General features: G+C 47.2%; 1 protein-coding gene across 1 annotated transcript; it reads left to right on the top strand.

Moving 5' to 3' along the window:
* Nucleotides 1-2678: 2678 nt before the first annotated feature.
* Nucleotides 2679-16518, top strand: LOC135823798 (uncharacterized). Its single transcript, XM_065336642.1, has 10 exons — nt 2679-3229; nt 3359-3506; nt 8632-8794; nt 9480-9715; nt 12778-12948; nt 13290-13668; nt 14175-14639; nt 15208-15261; nt 15430-15495; nt 15865-16518. The coding sequence occupies exons 2-10, from the start codon at nt 3450-3452 to the stop codon at nt 15918-15920; spliced, it is 1647 nt and encodes a 548-aa protein (XP_065192714.1). The 5' UTR covers nt 2679-3229; nt 3359-3449; the 3' UTR covers nt 15921-16518.
* Nucleotides 16519-17272: the final 754 nt, after the last annotated feature.

Raw genomic sequence — 17272 nt, 5'->3', positions numbered from 1 at the left:
TGTTTCGTGGGAGCCACATTCTCAGCCCCCGTGAATCAATACCCGCAGCATGATCCACTCACTTTCTCACACGTGTGTCCATGTACCGCTGGTGAATGGGTGCTTCGGTCTGGGAGAAGTCCCATTCACGCTACTGTGCGTGTGGCAGTGCTGTTCAAGTATGGGAGTGCTGTTATGCCACTTGGCCAATTACTACAAAGCTGTTGATTAGCGGTCAACTGGGCTAACGACATTAAAATTTTAGCGACGAGCTATTTCCTCCCATGGGATCTCAAGCCAAGCCTATCCAGACTCAGGTCATCCGCTCCGGGAATTCAGTAGCCCTGCAATGAGGTTAAGAGGGGAGAAGAGGATGCTCCAATATCCAGTGGTTCATTGAAAAACCGGCGAATGGAATGGGCGGACTATTCGTAGTAGCACCGCGTTTTCTACTTGTCCATTCTTCAAGACACATGTGTTGTTCCGAGGCGTGTCCTGTGCAATGCACACATACACGTCAATCCTGACCTTACATGACGATATCATTACACCACCAGAATATCGAATGACATGTATGTCCATCGAGTCATCGTGCTGCACTGGTCTCCAGGGTGCCGGGTTATTACATTCGACCTGGATCAAAACATCTTCCAAACTAATTTGTACTTCAACGCCATGTTTGAACTCTTCATTGCCACTGGAATGTTGTTTGCACCATCACAGCAACGCACTTGATCATTATTACAGCTTGGTGCAGCTTCAAACTGAGTAGCAATGAAGATAGCAGTCGTCTTCAGGGTGGGCATAGAAGGCACATGGACTGTTGACTTCCAACACTTAGCAGGGAGGGCTTTCAGCGACTCCCTGGCTTCCAACAACAGCCGTTACTTGGTTACACTCTGTCCAGTAATAGTTTTACGACTCCCTGTTTCATACTTCCCAGACCCTCTATGGAGGAGTATGTACAAGGCAGTTCGACGCATGTTTACCGTTGCCCTACGCAGCCATAGCCGTGAACGTGCTTTTAGAGCAACGCCTAGAAAGTAGAATGTCAGAGCAAGAAGGCATCTCCTAAATTTATGGCACTGTGCCTCTCCGTATTCGCACCATTGTTACTGGATATATTTATCCGTTTTGGTCAGCGAATCAAAATAAAATGAACAGCGACGACAACAATCTTGGTACTGTACGAATATAGTGGTCAAAGATCAGGATAGAGAAATGAGAGGCACGGGCTGAAGTCTCGGCCTGCTTGAAAGTGCAGGTGATGCTACAGTTCTGCACTGCAGCGACCAACACTGCCACAGTCAACAGTCGGGAACCATGACCTGGCGTATTATATTGACATGCAAAAAAACTTAAAATGGGTTTTCGGCACTCGCACCAAAGCCTGCAAAGACCTCCGATGTGACTAGAGGTACAGCAGGAAGTGTTAACGGCCGACAAACGTAACAGGGTATTACTTGCATGAAAGTATTCTTCCCCAGATATCACACCAAACCCTGCCAAAAATGTCACACCAAAGCTAGCCTCCCCTGAGTCCTAATGTAGCTGACAGCCTCACTGGAAGTGTCGTCTTTATCCGCGCCACGCCGACACGGGGCTCACAGGAATGCACCGACCCAAGTCCAGAACGGACGCTGATCAAGATGACATCCACAGGTTGTAATGGGTAGCTACATAGTAGGTCCATTAGCCCTGACCAATCTACATGACTGTGTAGTAATTACTTGGAGGTATTGGGGTCGCTGTTGTCGGTACCCAAGCAAGCTGAGAATAGATCTTGCACACGTGTACCTAGTCTGCGAAGAGGATCCTAACGGACTCATTACTGTAGACGAGTTTCCTAGGAGGTATTACATCACACTTATGTTGTATCTCTGCCCCTCCAAATCATTACCGCGCTCCTAGATCGGCCGATGCCATCATTACCAGGGCAACAGCAACATGAGTGAAAATGGAGATGAGTGTGATGCTGATACTCTTGGTCATGATACTCTTACACATCACAACCGCGATAATGCCGCCGGCACCAAGGTGTGATAGTAACGTTATAGAATTTATTTCATTCTTCGCCAAATACACTGTAATCAGTGCGTCGACTGTCGGGCTAGAGGAAGTCAAGTTGTTCCCTGGCCTACACCTTCCTTATCTCGTACCACTTCATACTGGATCAGAATCAGAAGAAAGGTGACAGTGACGCCAGCTGATCAGAACTGCTCGGGGAAGCTTACCGACTACTCGCTGTTAACGTGTAGTAGTAGTAGTTGTTTTTAAACGTTCCCACACAATTCCTACTTTCCCATACTCAAGAGTACCGTCATTGTACATTGTACGTAGTAGACGCATACTAAAACCATTGCACTGCCGAACCGTAATCTCTGTATCACGCTATCACTATCACCGAATCAGCGTCTCCACAAGTACCTGTACACGCACACGCGATTAGCTAGCTATAGACCGTTCTGCAGGCAAGAAAGCAGAGGCAATGTGGTCAGCCGAGCAGTAGGTTCTCGTCAGCATGCATTTCTTGATCTCTTCTTCAAGACGTCGTCGAGAATGCGTGATTTAAAAAAAACAATGACTCACTCAACCCACGACCACCGTCATAATTATACTTCACCTAGCATCACATCAGGTAGCGTAGCAGGGATCTAGAAAGGTCCTGGTGCGTGTTTCTGGTACGAGTACTTGCGATCTCTCCAAACGTATCATCAGACTGAGTGGGGTCAGGAAGGTTCCCAAATCAAAGTACGAGTACCGCTTCAGAGTGGCTATTCCCTATGCAGATCAGGTATAGCACAACATGAGACTCAACCTGGTGGCACTCGACCACAAGAGGCTCATTTGCTAGCCGCAGAGCTTAGAGACATGTCCACTCCGTGATGTTCCGTTTCTAACGTATCACGCATGGACCAATCCGAGTGATAGTTACATGATTGTATCCTACGCGATCTCGCTTTTGTCCGTCCTGTGATTGACCATACGCCGAGCTATGTACCATACTGCATAGCCGTGCAAACATTTAAGGATCGTCTGGCTCGTTCGCTGCAGCCGTGCTGCTTGGACGAGGCGAGGATCTCAGCGGAAACGAGCCTGCTTGGGATGCATCACAAGAGCGACAACCTGCGAGTATATAAGCTGCAAGCCACGCAGAATCCGCCTCGAACACCGGGTAAACTGGATCACAGCGGAAGCGTTGAGGATACCGTTCAAAGCGTTAAATCCGCCGTGTGTCTGAACCGACGAGGTTAGTGAGGAAAGGAAACACATGGTTCACCAAATCGAAGCCACGGAGCTTGGAATGTATAAAAGCAGATCTGGCCAAGCTTCGTACCTCAGTTCACTCACTGCTGCCTCTCTCTGTGTCCCTTCTCAGGACCACAAGTGCCCCAACACAGCCCATCAAAACGCTAGCTGCAGGGAACGCTCGCTGTCAACGTGTGTCCGTTTTCTGAGTTTTGAGAGCAATGGCGTTGGCCTCGCGATACACCGGCCTCTCACTGGCCTTCCTCCTGCTGGGAACAGTAAGTACATGCCGATTGGCTTACCCAATTGCTACTACACTAGTCTACAGTTGCTCTTTTCTTGCCATGTACTTCTCCCACTTTATAGACCATTGAGATGTTCAGAATTCCAGTCGACAGTTATAGCTTTATTGTTGACTACACTTCCTTGCGTGTGGTTTGTACCACCGCGTCATTGTGTTACTCAAGTCACCTGTCTAAAACCTCAGAATAACCCTTCTTAAGACCATCACCGGTCATAGCTAACTTAGTGCATGGCGTGATACAGGGTAACGTGTTAAAAGGTCTTCGTTGATGCACAACTGGCGCTCATGGCGGTGAAATACAACATTTCGTCACATTAGCACCTGCGATGTCTTGAACAGTGAATGCATCAGTGTTGTTCTGTGCCCAGCAAACGTCCGCGCGAGGTGCCAGGCATACTCTCTTGTATCACCTAGGTTTTATTGTTTCCAAGTTTTGGTAATCAGCGCCAATGATCGATCACATGTTGGATCTTTGTTTTTGGCTCCCAATCATTGAGTTGCTAAGAGCTGCGCCGATAGTGTGGACAGCATGCAGCCCTTTCAACAAGAGGTTTCTGGGTTGTTGTGCGTGCACAAGTAACGAACAGCATATAATTTGGTAATAGGATAGTTTGAGAAGGCAGCACCTTTTGAGAGCAGCGGCAGGTATCCCTTGCGATTGCATGCAATCATATAATTATGTCATGCACATACCACACTTAATGTAGTAAAGACCCTCGTCGACGGACAGGATACTGAACGTTAGCAATAAAATTATAATAATTATGATCAGCACAATCAGACAGAACAGCGGGGTGCCATCAGGCACCTGGTGGTATGAATGTTCCAGATCCTCACAAACCTCCTCGATCCGCGTCATGCTGCGAATACCAGGAGAATGTGATCAACACGGCACCAGAAGCTTCAAACCCTCCCGTTTTAGAGAAAGTCACACGGTCGCCTTTATAATGACCCCTCGTCTTGTGCAGCAAGCTTACTGATAATTATTATTATTAGATCAGACGTGCCTCTCCAGCTCCCTGAGTCGTGTAGCATGGACTCCTTGTACTGATGTTGAACACGTGTTCCCAATGAAGAGAGCTCCACTTGGACGTGAATGATGTTGTAGATTTGTTCAAGCGATGTATCTCATTGGGATTTGAGGAAGGAATTCGATCGTGCCCATCGGAAGCGACCTCAGAAACACGGCAGGGCGAGGGTTCAGTTATGCATCCTTGTAAAGCGGTACAGATGCGCGATGTTCTGCTTGAAAGTGTCCTCCCAAGTCCCAGGCCTTACCCAAGGGCTACTGCGTCATGGTGAAACGGGCCCAACCAGACTGCTCCTCAACACTATGAAACGGTCATTTTTGCGGCACAGAAAGTGAATTGCATTCCAGCGCACTGTAGTCTGTACGAGCAACGAAATGCCATAGCTAAGAAGCCCAATGAAGGACTGAGAAACGACACAATCTTCAGCTATGCCAGTACACCATACAATAAAATCATACCAATGATTGACATACTCAACAAGACTCATGATTTCCCCTGAGATCTTTCCATGACGCCGTCAAAAGGAGCGCGGTTTTGTACTATTGTAGCAAAGCAGGTGATGGACTAAAGATTTCCATACGACAACTTGGTGGCAAAGTACCCACCAAATAGCTACACGACAACAGTAATCATACTTAGAACCAATAGACCATGTTACAGGGAATGCGTCTGTCGATTGTGAAGCAAGGCCCCGCGGGTCTTACAGTATAATCGTTCTGAGAGGCGTGCTATGCCTGAGACACCTTCGGCCATCCTGTACGGACCTGGAAGATGTTGTGATGTTTACGCTCAGCAAGTGTTTGGTGGACGTGGGCCACTGAGCGTACCCGGTGGCAAGACGTGGGGACTAATATTATTACATCGATCAGGTCCACTGTTAAGTATGTGTGACGGTCTCCTGCACAGTAAAGGTGGCCATTATGGGCATGCAAGATGTGCGGTGTGGTGACCCGAGCTTAAGCTCCTTGAACCAGCCAGAGAGAGTCATGGGAACAATGTTTTCTATCCGATGATGCGTCATTGCATCCAACGCTCAGGAAATCAACCAACAATCGAATCTGACTTGAATGCAACTACTAAACTTGTACTACATGATCCAGGCTACACGAACGAGACAGTGCACCCAGCTGTAGAGGGACTTTAGTCCTAGGCTCCGCATCATTGTATGTAGAATGGACATGTCTGTTTGCAATTCTTCATAACCGCTCGACTGTACTGCTGTACTGCAGAGGCCAATTAAGAGTCTCGCACCTGAGTTACGTTACCAACTTGCATCCACCATGCTCACGACTGCCTGCTATGCCTGATATATTCGCTTGCCTGTTGGGACAAGTCTTGACGAACCATGCGTACATGCAAGTCAAGAAAGAGATTTAACGGTTTCCGAACAGAGCTTGAGCCAGAGTGAGGAGGAATGTGTCAAGATGATGGTGGGCATGAATGTCCCGAAGTGGCACAGTTGCATACTTCTTGAACAGAAGTGTTCCTGAACTCTGCGGCAAGCCATTGACAATTCGTTTAGCACCGAGCATAAGTTCGTTTATACTCGTTCCGCTGTGGTCACGAATCAGTGCGAAAAGCAGGCCTCAGTGACACAAGTTTATTGGAAGAATTCCCCCCATCCTTGGAGAGTTGACATTTAGTCGCCAGAATGGCACACACCTCAAGGAGATACAAAGTAGATGCTGCCAACGTGGAGGCGACGCCCGAACTTGTTATCTGGCTTGTCAGGACAATACACTGTATACTATTTCATTACAGTATGCTCTTCTAGTATATACTCGGGGGCGTTCCATCGTTGTATGACCAATAGTGGCAATACTAAGCAAGCGCGAGCTGAGAATGTGCAGAATGACAATACAACGTCGTAGATGTACAAGGCTATTATTATCCGTGATGATAGCCTCGGCATGATCTGCACATGGCGAATGTGCAACGCGACACGTTTTTTCAATGATTGTAGTGGCACAGTTTTCAGTATTTTATATCAGCATTGCCGTAGTACTAGTAGTAGTGACCATCAGTCAAGTATGGGGATCTGGATCCAAAGCTGGCAAAGGGGTGTACGAGTACACCGTATATACACAAAATAACATAATGAGCTAGGTACTGAGTAGCTGGGTTTTCTCTCCCTCCTAGGCTGTAGTCCAGTGATGACAGATACCATACGATCATGACCATGCATAGTAAAATGCATGTACTGCTGTTGAGTTCAAAGTTGAACTCGGATTTTTTACCATAATGTTGAAATTGAGAAGAAGTAGCGACGACCCGGCCATTATGGAATCCAATACACCACACCACCACATTGCGCTCTTGGCCGATCCAAACTCTGCACTCATATCACCATCACCACAGCGAGGACAATTCCGGTACCGGTGTATAGATTGAATTCCATCAAGCATAACTGTGCTACGAAGCTGTATTACGCAAGGGGGGGGGGGGGGTTAACCGGTTGTTCAGGGTCTGAATTCGTGTAGTATAGCTGCGATTATGGGCAAGAATACCGGCCACGCCTAGGTGCATGATTAAAGCCGAACCGAGCACATAACTTAATTTCTCCAGCATACCTCTGGCAGTCCCTAATCAGGCTAATGATACTGGTGGTGTCGAGTGCGTGGTAAAATGCTCTCAACCAGACAGAATGCTGAATAGCCGGCGCTGGCTCCAGAGCCCTTGAGAGACGCAAGCAGTGACCCGTTACAATACAATACGTCGAAACAGGACTAGAGAAAACAACTTTGTGGCAACGTGCTCCTGCAATGAAGCCAGAGATCCCGTTGTTTACCTTCAGGTTATCACGCCTCTATTGGCAGGGCACTGTGCCGGGCACGGCGTGGACCAAAGCTCATCCAAACCATTACCAGGGTGCTTTGAGTGTTGACAACATCAGGTTCTCGCGGGAGTTGATGTGTTCAGGAAAACCGCCACTAGACATAGGCACAAGCAATGGGCTAATCCACAGCTTCCGAGCAACGGAAACTTGGCGAGGATCGTGTCTTGCGTCTGGACATCAGGCAGGCAATCAATTATTATTACTTGCAAGAAGGATCTACATATATGCTGGTGCAGGATATCGCCTTCAGGCAGGCTTAGAGCATGGTTCGTGGAACATGCGAGAGAAAGAAAAGCTCCTTTAACAACTTGAATTGACAATAGGCAAATCGAGTTCGAAGCCGTGAATGCGAATGGGCTATTAGTACGTTTCCTGGGGCAAAGTGTGAACACCAGGGGGAACTAAGTGCAATCATACAATGGCCAAGGGATATCGCCTCATCGAAAACAATCGATCGCCAGAAAATGAGAGGAGATGCAACTACCGAGCACTCTGGTATTTTGTTTGTTTCTGCGTGCTTGTATGTGTTACGTAACCCTCAGTCTGTAAGTCGTTCGCAGGTGTAATGTCACTGTCCGTTGCTGGGATATGGCCCTTATGATGGGAGGTGAAGTCTGAAGAGACTTGCCGCTTGTTTCCGTTGCCTATGAAATCTGACACAAACACACTACATGCACGACATACTGCGAAAGGTTCAGCAATATCCAATATCCAATGACCAATCGGAAACCTTTTCAGGCTCCGAATTGACGAACAACTACCGGCACAGCTCACTCACAGCGTAGCCTAGGTGAGGGTAGGGCGTCGCATCTGCCTGCATGTCCAGCTATTTCGGTGAGCCATTCGATCCAGCAGCGGTGGATAAGAGTAATCAGACCCAACCATGTCTACACTGACACACATACTTACAGTTCGAGAGACACGGATTGAAGCCTTCGGAAGCCAAGGACTGAGTCACTCAAGCCAAGGACGAGACCTGCTTACTATACTCCGAACTGCAGGCGGCCAGTGTGCCACACAAAGCGCGGCAGAGGTGAATTAATTATTTACATCGCGAGGTTGGCTGTGTAATTTGAGATTTACAGCAAGCAGGGAACCTTGTTAGCGGTGTGCACGAAGGAGGTCAACATCGAAGTTGTTGTACAAACTTCAAGAAGAACTTACATTGTACAAAGTCATGTATTGAGTTGAAATCCTTTAAAGTGTGTCCTTCTTTGATCCTGTCACTGCAGACATGCTTTTCGGCAATGATCAGTTTCGTGGTCAATGTGGACCGACGCAGCAACAATAATTTCGCCGACATGAACAGTTTCGCCAAGACAACTGTGCAGTCCATGATCAACCGAAAGCTGGCACCCCAACACAGCTACCTTTACATTCCGTTCAATCTGCGACGTAAGTGACGCCTAGTACTAGTAGATCTACCATGATCTGCAGTTCTCATCAACATGACTTTAGATCTACAAGTGTGAACATTATCCGTGACACTATAAACACGCTATTGAGTATTGTAGCTGCATTGCTAGCTCCACATGCACACGGTCACCATGAAAACGCCTCGGACTACACATTCATCAATGCATGCATTTACCAGAACATGCTACATGATGGCCCCATTTTTGCGATATGCATGTACATGACATTGTACTTGAGTTGCAGCTAGCTGAAACTTACTTTATTAGCAAGATAGTAATTATAATAATTTTGTAGCCTTGTGAAGACTCAGACTCAGAGAGTGTAGCCATTTTTATCTAGATCGATTTGCCTTTGAATGATGGCTTTTGCCCCATTTTTAATTCATGCTGCCAGCGCCCAGCGGCAGATACGTGGGCATATGACTTTTAAAGGTTATGAGCATACAGGGCCTACTTGTAGGGACATGACTAGTAGGAAGCCAGAGACTGATTTCCAAGCATGGAAAAGTTAGTTGTCCCAAACACCCTTAGATTCACGCGCCATATTGGGCCTATGGAACCGGCAATGCCTGCCCAGGCCATGAGCCTTTGAGCTTGAGGAGCCCCGAAAACTAAGCTCTTTCGTGAGGATTTCCATGTTGTTGAATTTTCCGTTGCGGCCACAGGGGCAGGAACAGCAGAGAAGCACGAAAGTCTGCAATCTGTCGCTCAAGATATCCACGCAAAAAGACTATCTGTATCGAACAGGAGGACGTGCAGGGGACCGCTTCTGGGTCCCATCTTCTCCGCCCTGAGGCGCAGCAGTGACAACTCCCTGATCAATGTGTTTACGACAAATCTGGAAAGCGACGGTGCGTTGCTGAACACACTTCTGGTCATCGCCAAGTCCAAATCAGTACAGGTAGGAACGTGCATTGTTGTTGTTGTTTGTAAACCGTTAGCCTGTTCTCATGTGCAGCTACATAATTGCCTCGGGGAGAGATGTCACGCCGCTCTGGCATAACAGTGGAGATAGCTCCATTTGAGCTTAGGAATTGAGGCAACAAACAATCTCCGGCCATGACGACAGAAAATAACAGATATCAGGCCACAGTACCATCATAACGAGCGTGTCATCTTGCAATGCAAGATGGTGATCGTGAGCATATGCCTAGAGTTACTGCCAGGAATGTTCACTATCCCAACACACGAAGTGCGAAAATAGCCTAGCAGAACAATGCCGTTGCCAAAGGCACATTCTAGCTATGCAATAACTTATAGCTTGGAGATGCCTAGTGGGTGTAATTTCGGTGTCAGGCACGAGCTGGGCCATGCGACTGTGTAAAAAGTACCTCAAAGTACTAAGTTAGCAGTGTAAATGTACTCATTACTCAGAGGGATCATCTTGCTGCCCTGGGAAGTGTGTGGCCGGCCAAAGGGCGTAGAGTGCAACGGTGGTGTAATTGGAGAGTCAATTTTATGTCGAGTTAATTTAAGTCGAGTCGATTAATGTCGGTATCATAATGGATAAAGAAGAGGAATGCGCTAGAGTTGCATCTCAGAGGAATAGTCTTCCTGCTGCAGAGTTGAATTGCTCTAGTCAATGGCTTAGGACCCTTTCTCCTGCCACCTAGGCTGAGTAAAGTAGACCAATGCCGAACTCTTGAATTCACTGGACATCATCCTTTCTCAGTTACTACATACTTTTTTAATAGTACGTTGGTGCAGTATCCGATCTCCCTGTGGTGAAGACTAGACCCGAGTCAGCGTAGTGCCTGGACATGGGAAGAGGGAGGAGGGGAATCACCAATCTTATCTCTTGTCCAGAAAGAGAACGTGGCTTATGTAAATAGAAACATTTAAAGTCTTCTTTTCCGTGGGAAATCATAGATGCCTGTCACAGTTTTTTTCCGCGGGACACAATGCAAGTACATGTATTTGTGATGGGGCTATTGGGGAAGCCCTGGTGATGGCATTTACCCCATAAGACATGTGAAGGAGACTGCGTTAGGATTGGGGTAAGCAGGGTTCATGCTGCGAATTAGGCCATCAGAACTGCATTCTACACGCCCAGCACACTCTACAAGACATATACCCAGTAATCATAACTCCAAAACCTGGCCAATGACAAGTCAAGTAGCTTGGCCACACCCGTGTATGTAAATAGGCAAAATTGCCCCGAATAAAGCTTGAAAGGCGACCAGAGAACAGTGTGCACTTGTGGCACGGTACATTCACTGAGTGAGACACTTGAGCCAGTGTAACTGGTGATTACCTGCTATCAGTGAGTAGATCTACTCCTCTGATGGTAATCCCCAGTGCAAACTGATGCATCTCGGACACTCAAAACCCATTTCCACGCTACAAGATCACTGAAAAAAAGGACATAGCTGGACACATTACTGTCACTGGACACTTGGGGGCACTTACCGCTCTCTCCATCACAAGTACTGCTGGGGGCTTTAATCTGGTGATCTTGGTGTGAGCCCCCTCCATACTAGAAACAAGTCAAGACCTTGTACAAAGTGAAGACAATGCTAATCGCTAGCGGCAATGTGAGGGAGTACGCCCCATACGCATGCCAAACCCGGATCAACAAAGCAAACGGATAGCAAGTGAAAGAACCTGCGGGGGCACAGTACTCACGTCATTAGTCCTCAAAGGCGGACGCACAGAGCATGCGGTAACGCCCCGTGCGGGCACTTCTGCGTCAACTGTAATGCAGCATGCGACTCACGTTAATGATGCTAATACAATGTGCGCTCTGGCTCCAGCCGCCATTAGTCCACAATGTCAATTGATTCACACTTGCATACATTAACTATTAAGTTAGTGTTGTTTAGCATACCAGCAATCACTAGAAAGTCAGAAGTGTTACGCTTGTCAGTTGAACAATACGTCGCCAGAACAGCTGTGAGGACTAAATAAGCCAGTGAAACTACAATAAGAATGATCCGCAATGGAACAAACGAAAGAGTGGAACAAACAAAAGCCGCCATGCAATATGACCTAGCCTGACTGTCAGCTGGCATAAACCAGTGTAATCAGCCATTGCCTACTTGCCTTCTGGTACGTTCTTCAGCGGGATACACTTCCAACATTGTGCTGGCACGTAGAATGTTTATAGTACCAAGGCACATGCCTTTAAGACCGGGGGGGGGGGGGCAGGTTCTAGAGAGAAAGATCCCTCACAATAATGTCGACCGGATGAATCGAGAGCTCCGATAGCTTGGAAGATCTTTTGCAAACAGTGTACATCACAAAAGAGGTTATGTCACTTGATCATCAGTTGAGTTCTTCCGTGTGGAGAAACATCACAAGCACCTGATTGCTACTCCATGCAATGTATACATACTTGCCAACCATACCGGTTTTCCCGGTATTATACCGGGAAACTACGGTCACTACAGGCATACCGGGGATTTTTGACTTTGATCGAAAACTACCGGTATTGGCACTGAACCTTGAGTGTTCATAAAAAAAAAGGTTGTTTTGAGGTGTGAGTCCGTGTGACAAGGGCACATGCGGCCCTGCATTTCACAGAATCACACATGTAGGGGCGATCTGACAGGAAAGAGACTCAAGTTTTAGTCCCCCAAGGACCCCCAATGAGCAATGTGTTAGAAATGAATAAAGAGAAAGAAAATAATTGCCACATAATTGCGGAAAATACGCAAAACAAATAATCAGAATTGCCCAAAAAAAGAGAAAATGGCCGAAATTGGCGAAAACCGGGACAATAAGGGAAATGAGAGAAAATTAAGGGAAACTGGGTGTGTGACTAAGGGATTTGCTTTGGCTGGGTTGGCAAGTATGGATACATGCGATGTCATTTCCACGATGTGACACATATTATGGTGTAATTTGCTCGATACAAGGCGTATACGATGATGCCAGTCACATCTTCTCTATTCACGTCAGTGGAAATAACCAGTGTTCATATGGCACTGCTCTGTGCACTTCTCATTATTGCCTCGTGCACAGATCAACATCTTCGTTAGCACCGACTGCAGGTCCACAAGTGTATTGAGCAGTATTGCAAAAGCAACGGGCGGTAACCTGATGTATGTACGCCGCACTGACGAGCGGCGTGTGGCTGAGTACGTACGCAAGAGCATTGTCCATCATCCGAGCAGACAACTCGTGCGCAAGGAGGTGAGAGAGTAAAATAGGTTGGAGAGCAGAAACGAATATCAAGCTCTGACATAATGGGCCTAAACTATAGCCAGCACAACAAAGCATGCGTACGATTCTGTTCGTATGCATGACCATTGCATCATAGAAAAGTAATGAAAGTGCTCTGCAGCAAACATGTGTTCTCCTAGCTGCTCTTCATCTAAGAATGGCAATTATGATCAATGCAATCATGTAGAAACAGAGATGAATGTCAGCATGACAATGCTGCTTGCCTGGCTTCATTTCAATATTGCCTATGAATTCCGGACAGCGATAACTAATGGACAATGTATTGTAAATTTACCACTTGTCTCTGCCAGGGCGAGATGCAGAGAGGTGAGATGGCCTACACATACTTCGACGTGGACGCCAGCATCCGAGCGATCAGTGTCAGCGTCAGCTGCAACGGCACAAAAGTCCCAGAAGTGAAGCTCACGCCGCCAAACCGCATTAACTACCGTGGCACCATATGGCGCCACCTGCGAAGCAGCGCGCTCGCGTACAAGGACGAGCCGAACGCCGGCACGTGGAGGATGAAAACGACGTCGAAGGGTAACCAGAAGTGCGTGACGTACGTCACCGGGTCCACCCAGCAGGCCGAAGAAACCTCTAAGGCAACTCCGGAAGACCAGCTGACACTTGAATGGGCAATGTCAGTAGGAGCCAGTGCCGGACAGATCACCACACAGCCAGCACAAGGTAACGTGACCAGCAAAACATTCAGTTGACATACGATAATAATTCCATCAAACACCAAAGAATCGGAGTTCGTCTGGTGTAAATCTTCGTCCACGGTCCGCAGAACATATTGAAAAGCTGGACAAATCGATGCTAGCTCGGTATAAAATTTAGTCCGAAACCTCCTTGGATGAAAAAGACAAAATTAGATTCAAGACTAGTTCTGCTCATACCGTATAGATACCAGTACCAGTACGTACTGTGTGCAGAATCCGCTGCAGCACAACCTAGACTAGGGTGATATAGTTTGCGAGTACTCAGTAGATGTACGCGAGAAGTCAGCTTGCACGACTTCTGTACAGTATGACCTATGCTAGGCCCATTTCACATACATTGAGGTGTACTGGATCCTGTGAGCTTACTGTGCAAGGGAGACCTTGGAAAGGGGCAGGTTGTCCCATCCACTGGCATGTTTTGAAAAGGCTTCTGCAATGCTAAAAGACGCGGTGTTTCTCTTCCCTGTGCAGGCGACTTCAACTTGCTGGTTGTGCCGCAGGACATTGCAGAACTAATCAGCACCGTAGAGGTTCTCGACAGCAAGGACATGGTCACTCAGCTCCTCTACAAACAGCCAGGACCACCGACACAGCGGCGGGATGGAAAGGCAGGGACTGCGTTCGGTTATCTCCTGCCGAATCCCGGCTTGTACGTGCGAGTAAACGGAGTGAGTGGCAAGAGGCAGTTCTCGAGAAAGATCCGAATCGAGCCACAGGTCAACGCTGACACGGCACCGGCTGCCAGAACAGTGGAAGCGCAGCCCTTAGCACCGCAAACTAATTTCCCTAGCATACAGGAAGAGGAACAACAGCAGCCCAACAACGCCTTGACGGAGCAGGAGGTGATCACACAACCGCTCAACGAGTTCAGACCCTCGGCGGATCAGTCACAGCCAGGTGTTGCAATGGAGACTGAGTATGGGCCGCAGGCAGAAGGTTAGTTTCAAGGAGATAGCAGCAGCATGGAAGAACCACACAGTGCTTTAATTCCCCTATTATTCTGTCCAGGTTGTTATGAAATGATGTGCTGTTTTCCTGTGTGATGGCATTCCCCAAACTGTCTCGTCTAGTCGCGTGCATGTGTGATATGAGCATGCGCGATTTTGTAGTCGAGAGTCCTTTTGTCAGTCTTCTTGTTCGTCTCCTTGAGTATAGTCTTCATTTCCGTAATGTCAATAATATAATGTAAAACAAACCAGTCTTGTCCTTTGTGCCCTGCGTCCCGGGGAACGGAGTGGCTGAGATTCCGTAACAAGGTACATACAGTATATACTACATGCTGCCCGTTATCGTGTCCAGTGAGTTTAGAAACTACCGTGCGCTGTCACTTTGAAAACTGTAACGTGGATGAAAAAGGATTTCTGCCCAGTATTTATTTTATTATAATTACTAGGGCAGTCCCCACAGACTACAAGTCTTTAGTGTGAGGAAAGGATCGTAACTGTTCATTTTACATTCCTGCAAATGTCTTACTTGTGTGCTTTTTGTCGGTGTTTCTTTGCAGACTCTGAAATGAACTCCCTCCTGAACACGATCAACTCAATGGAAAAGGAGCTTGGTATGATACTTTAGAAACTGAAATTTTAACATTCGAGTTGCAATGGATCTTGTTCGGATTCAAGATGTTTACCAGCTAATGCTTGTCCAGTGGTTCAATACAGTCAATCAACAATTCCAGAACTAATCAGTGTGTTTGTTTTTGTCGATATCTGCCACGTCTCATTAGATGATCTACGCAAGCAGCTGCAGCATGTCACGTCGGAGAAGAGCAGAAGAGAAAAGGAGTGCAAAGGTAAGAAGAAGTGAACAGTGATGTGCACTGACTGCTGCTGCAGTGGCCATAAGATCACGGTGGGTTTCAGTCTCCGCACCAGTGGGTTGTAGCAGGGACGTGACGCAGTGCAAATCACCAACATAGTGTGTCACCAAAGCCAGGCCGTGCATCGAAATGCTCAAGTGCAATCGCACACTGAGTGTGTTCGGATTTGTCACGTATGCCATTAGCACTTTCCCGTTCTACTTGTCATGCTCCCTCTGTTTCAGAAGGCCGCTCAAAGCCGATAACTTCTGGCATGATAATGTTGTCAATATGGGATTGAACATGCAGTAACGTTGGCCTCTCCGTGTGTGTGTGCGTGTCTTTTCATTTCACTTGCTGCAGCTAACGAGCAGCGTGTTGCTGAGCTGCTGCGGATAATGCGACCGGGCAGAAACTGAACGCTGTAGTAGCACACTCAGCACAGAGCATGTGCTCCAAGTCACGAAGGGGACATTGCCACGGAGCAGTGCATTCAACCTCTGACGACCCTTTCACACGGCCTCCTCTATTCCTTGATTTTTATGTCACATTACCCGATTGTCTTCCGAGAAAATAATGTCTGACCATTGGCAAGTTGAGAGAAACATAAACCAATACTTAGATTACACGTTGCTAGCTGTACCATAACTGAAAGTAATAAGATGCTAAATCCGAATTCCCAGTAAACCGTGTCCCTTTTCTATTGCAAAGTTGTTACTTAGCCAGTCAGTATCTTATACACTCGCCTTGCCACATCAAGCTGCACGAATGCACTGCTACCAGCTGCGCATGTGCCACCAGTGTGTGTCGGTGTGGGTGGGTGCAAGCGTATAATTATGTCCCTCACTCACTACATACAGCTCCATGTTTTTTTGTTAATAATAATTAATTTGTAAGTGTACCTTGTCACTCAATCAAGCATGTACAATGTACCTTGTCGCAACAGCATGTATCAGCACTGCGTGTACATGTGTGCATCATGTTTCCCGAAACTTCCCATTATAACACTGGACTTCATCTGTATTGAGGAACAATACGACTAGCTCGAGTTGTGCTGCTTTTTAAGGCAAATAATCAGAGAATACTTCAGAACTTCATGGAATCATGTGGCGGTAGTGCATACAATACTACTAGAAGTAAGCTGTATTGAGCGTGTTGTGATGAAGGCTTAATTACCGAGATTATTGCTCAATCTATTAATGGATACACTGGGCCCAATCCGTAACACAGCCGAGAGCACTTTGATGGCATGACGGCTTGAGTTACCCAAGATCACAGAGATCGGTGGTGTACGAGTAAGTAACTAAGTAGTGTGGCCGGGTAGGGTCTGTAACCGTACGGTACGATCACGTGCATGGATTATTATTGTCGCAGGATGCACAATGCACTGTTCTCGTGCATATGCTTAAACGGTACCGGCGTGCAGCTAGACTGTAAGACCACGCTGCCTGACCAGGGTGACGATGATACTGGTCTCCTCTATCGTCTGTTGTACACAGTGCTGCGCAGCCTCAGTGTACACACTACACACTACATAGCCAGTGATTTCCAGTGCACGCCGTGTGAGTATACGAGTAAAACACAAAGAGCAGCTAGGAACAGCTAGCAAAATTGCCAAGCAGACAGATGACCCACGGGCACACACAAGCTCTTACTCCCGGCAGGTCGCGCTAAATTCTTATCCAAACCGACACCATCAGTCCTGGTCTCCATGCTAGCAAAAGAGCAGGTAGGTACATCTCCAACACTGACCAAGCAGACAGATGACCCA

The sequence above is a fragment of the Sycon ciliatum genome, chromosome 8 (genome assembly GCF_964019385.1).
Source record: "Sycon ciliatum chromosome 8, ocSycCili1.1, whole genome shotgun sequence".
In the NCBI taxonomy this organism is placed as follows: domain Eukaryota; kingdom Metazoa; phylum Porifera; class Calcarea; order Leucosolenida; family Sycettidae; genus Sycon; species Sycon ciliatum.
This window is presented reverse-complemented; position numbering and strand designations above follow the sequence as displayed.

What these genes read in the sequence shown, in the direction of transcription:
- LOC135823798 (XM_065336642.1), top strand. Translation starts at nt 3,450, where the DNA reads ATGGCGTTGGCCTCGCGATACACCGGCCTCTCACTGGCCTTCCTCCTG. An exon ending in CACCACACAGCCAGCACAAG is followed by an intron (nt 13,669 to 14,174) that starts GTAACGTGACCA and finishes TTCCCTGTGCAG; the next exon opens with GCGACTTCAACTTGCTGGTT. An exon ending in GTATGGGCCGCAGGCAGAAG is followed by an intron (nt 14,640 to 15,207) that starts GTTAGTTTCAAG and finishes GTTTCTTTGCAG; the next exon opens with ACTCTGAAATGAACTCCCTC.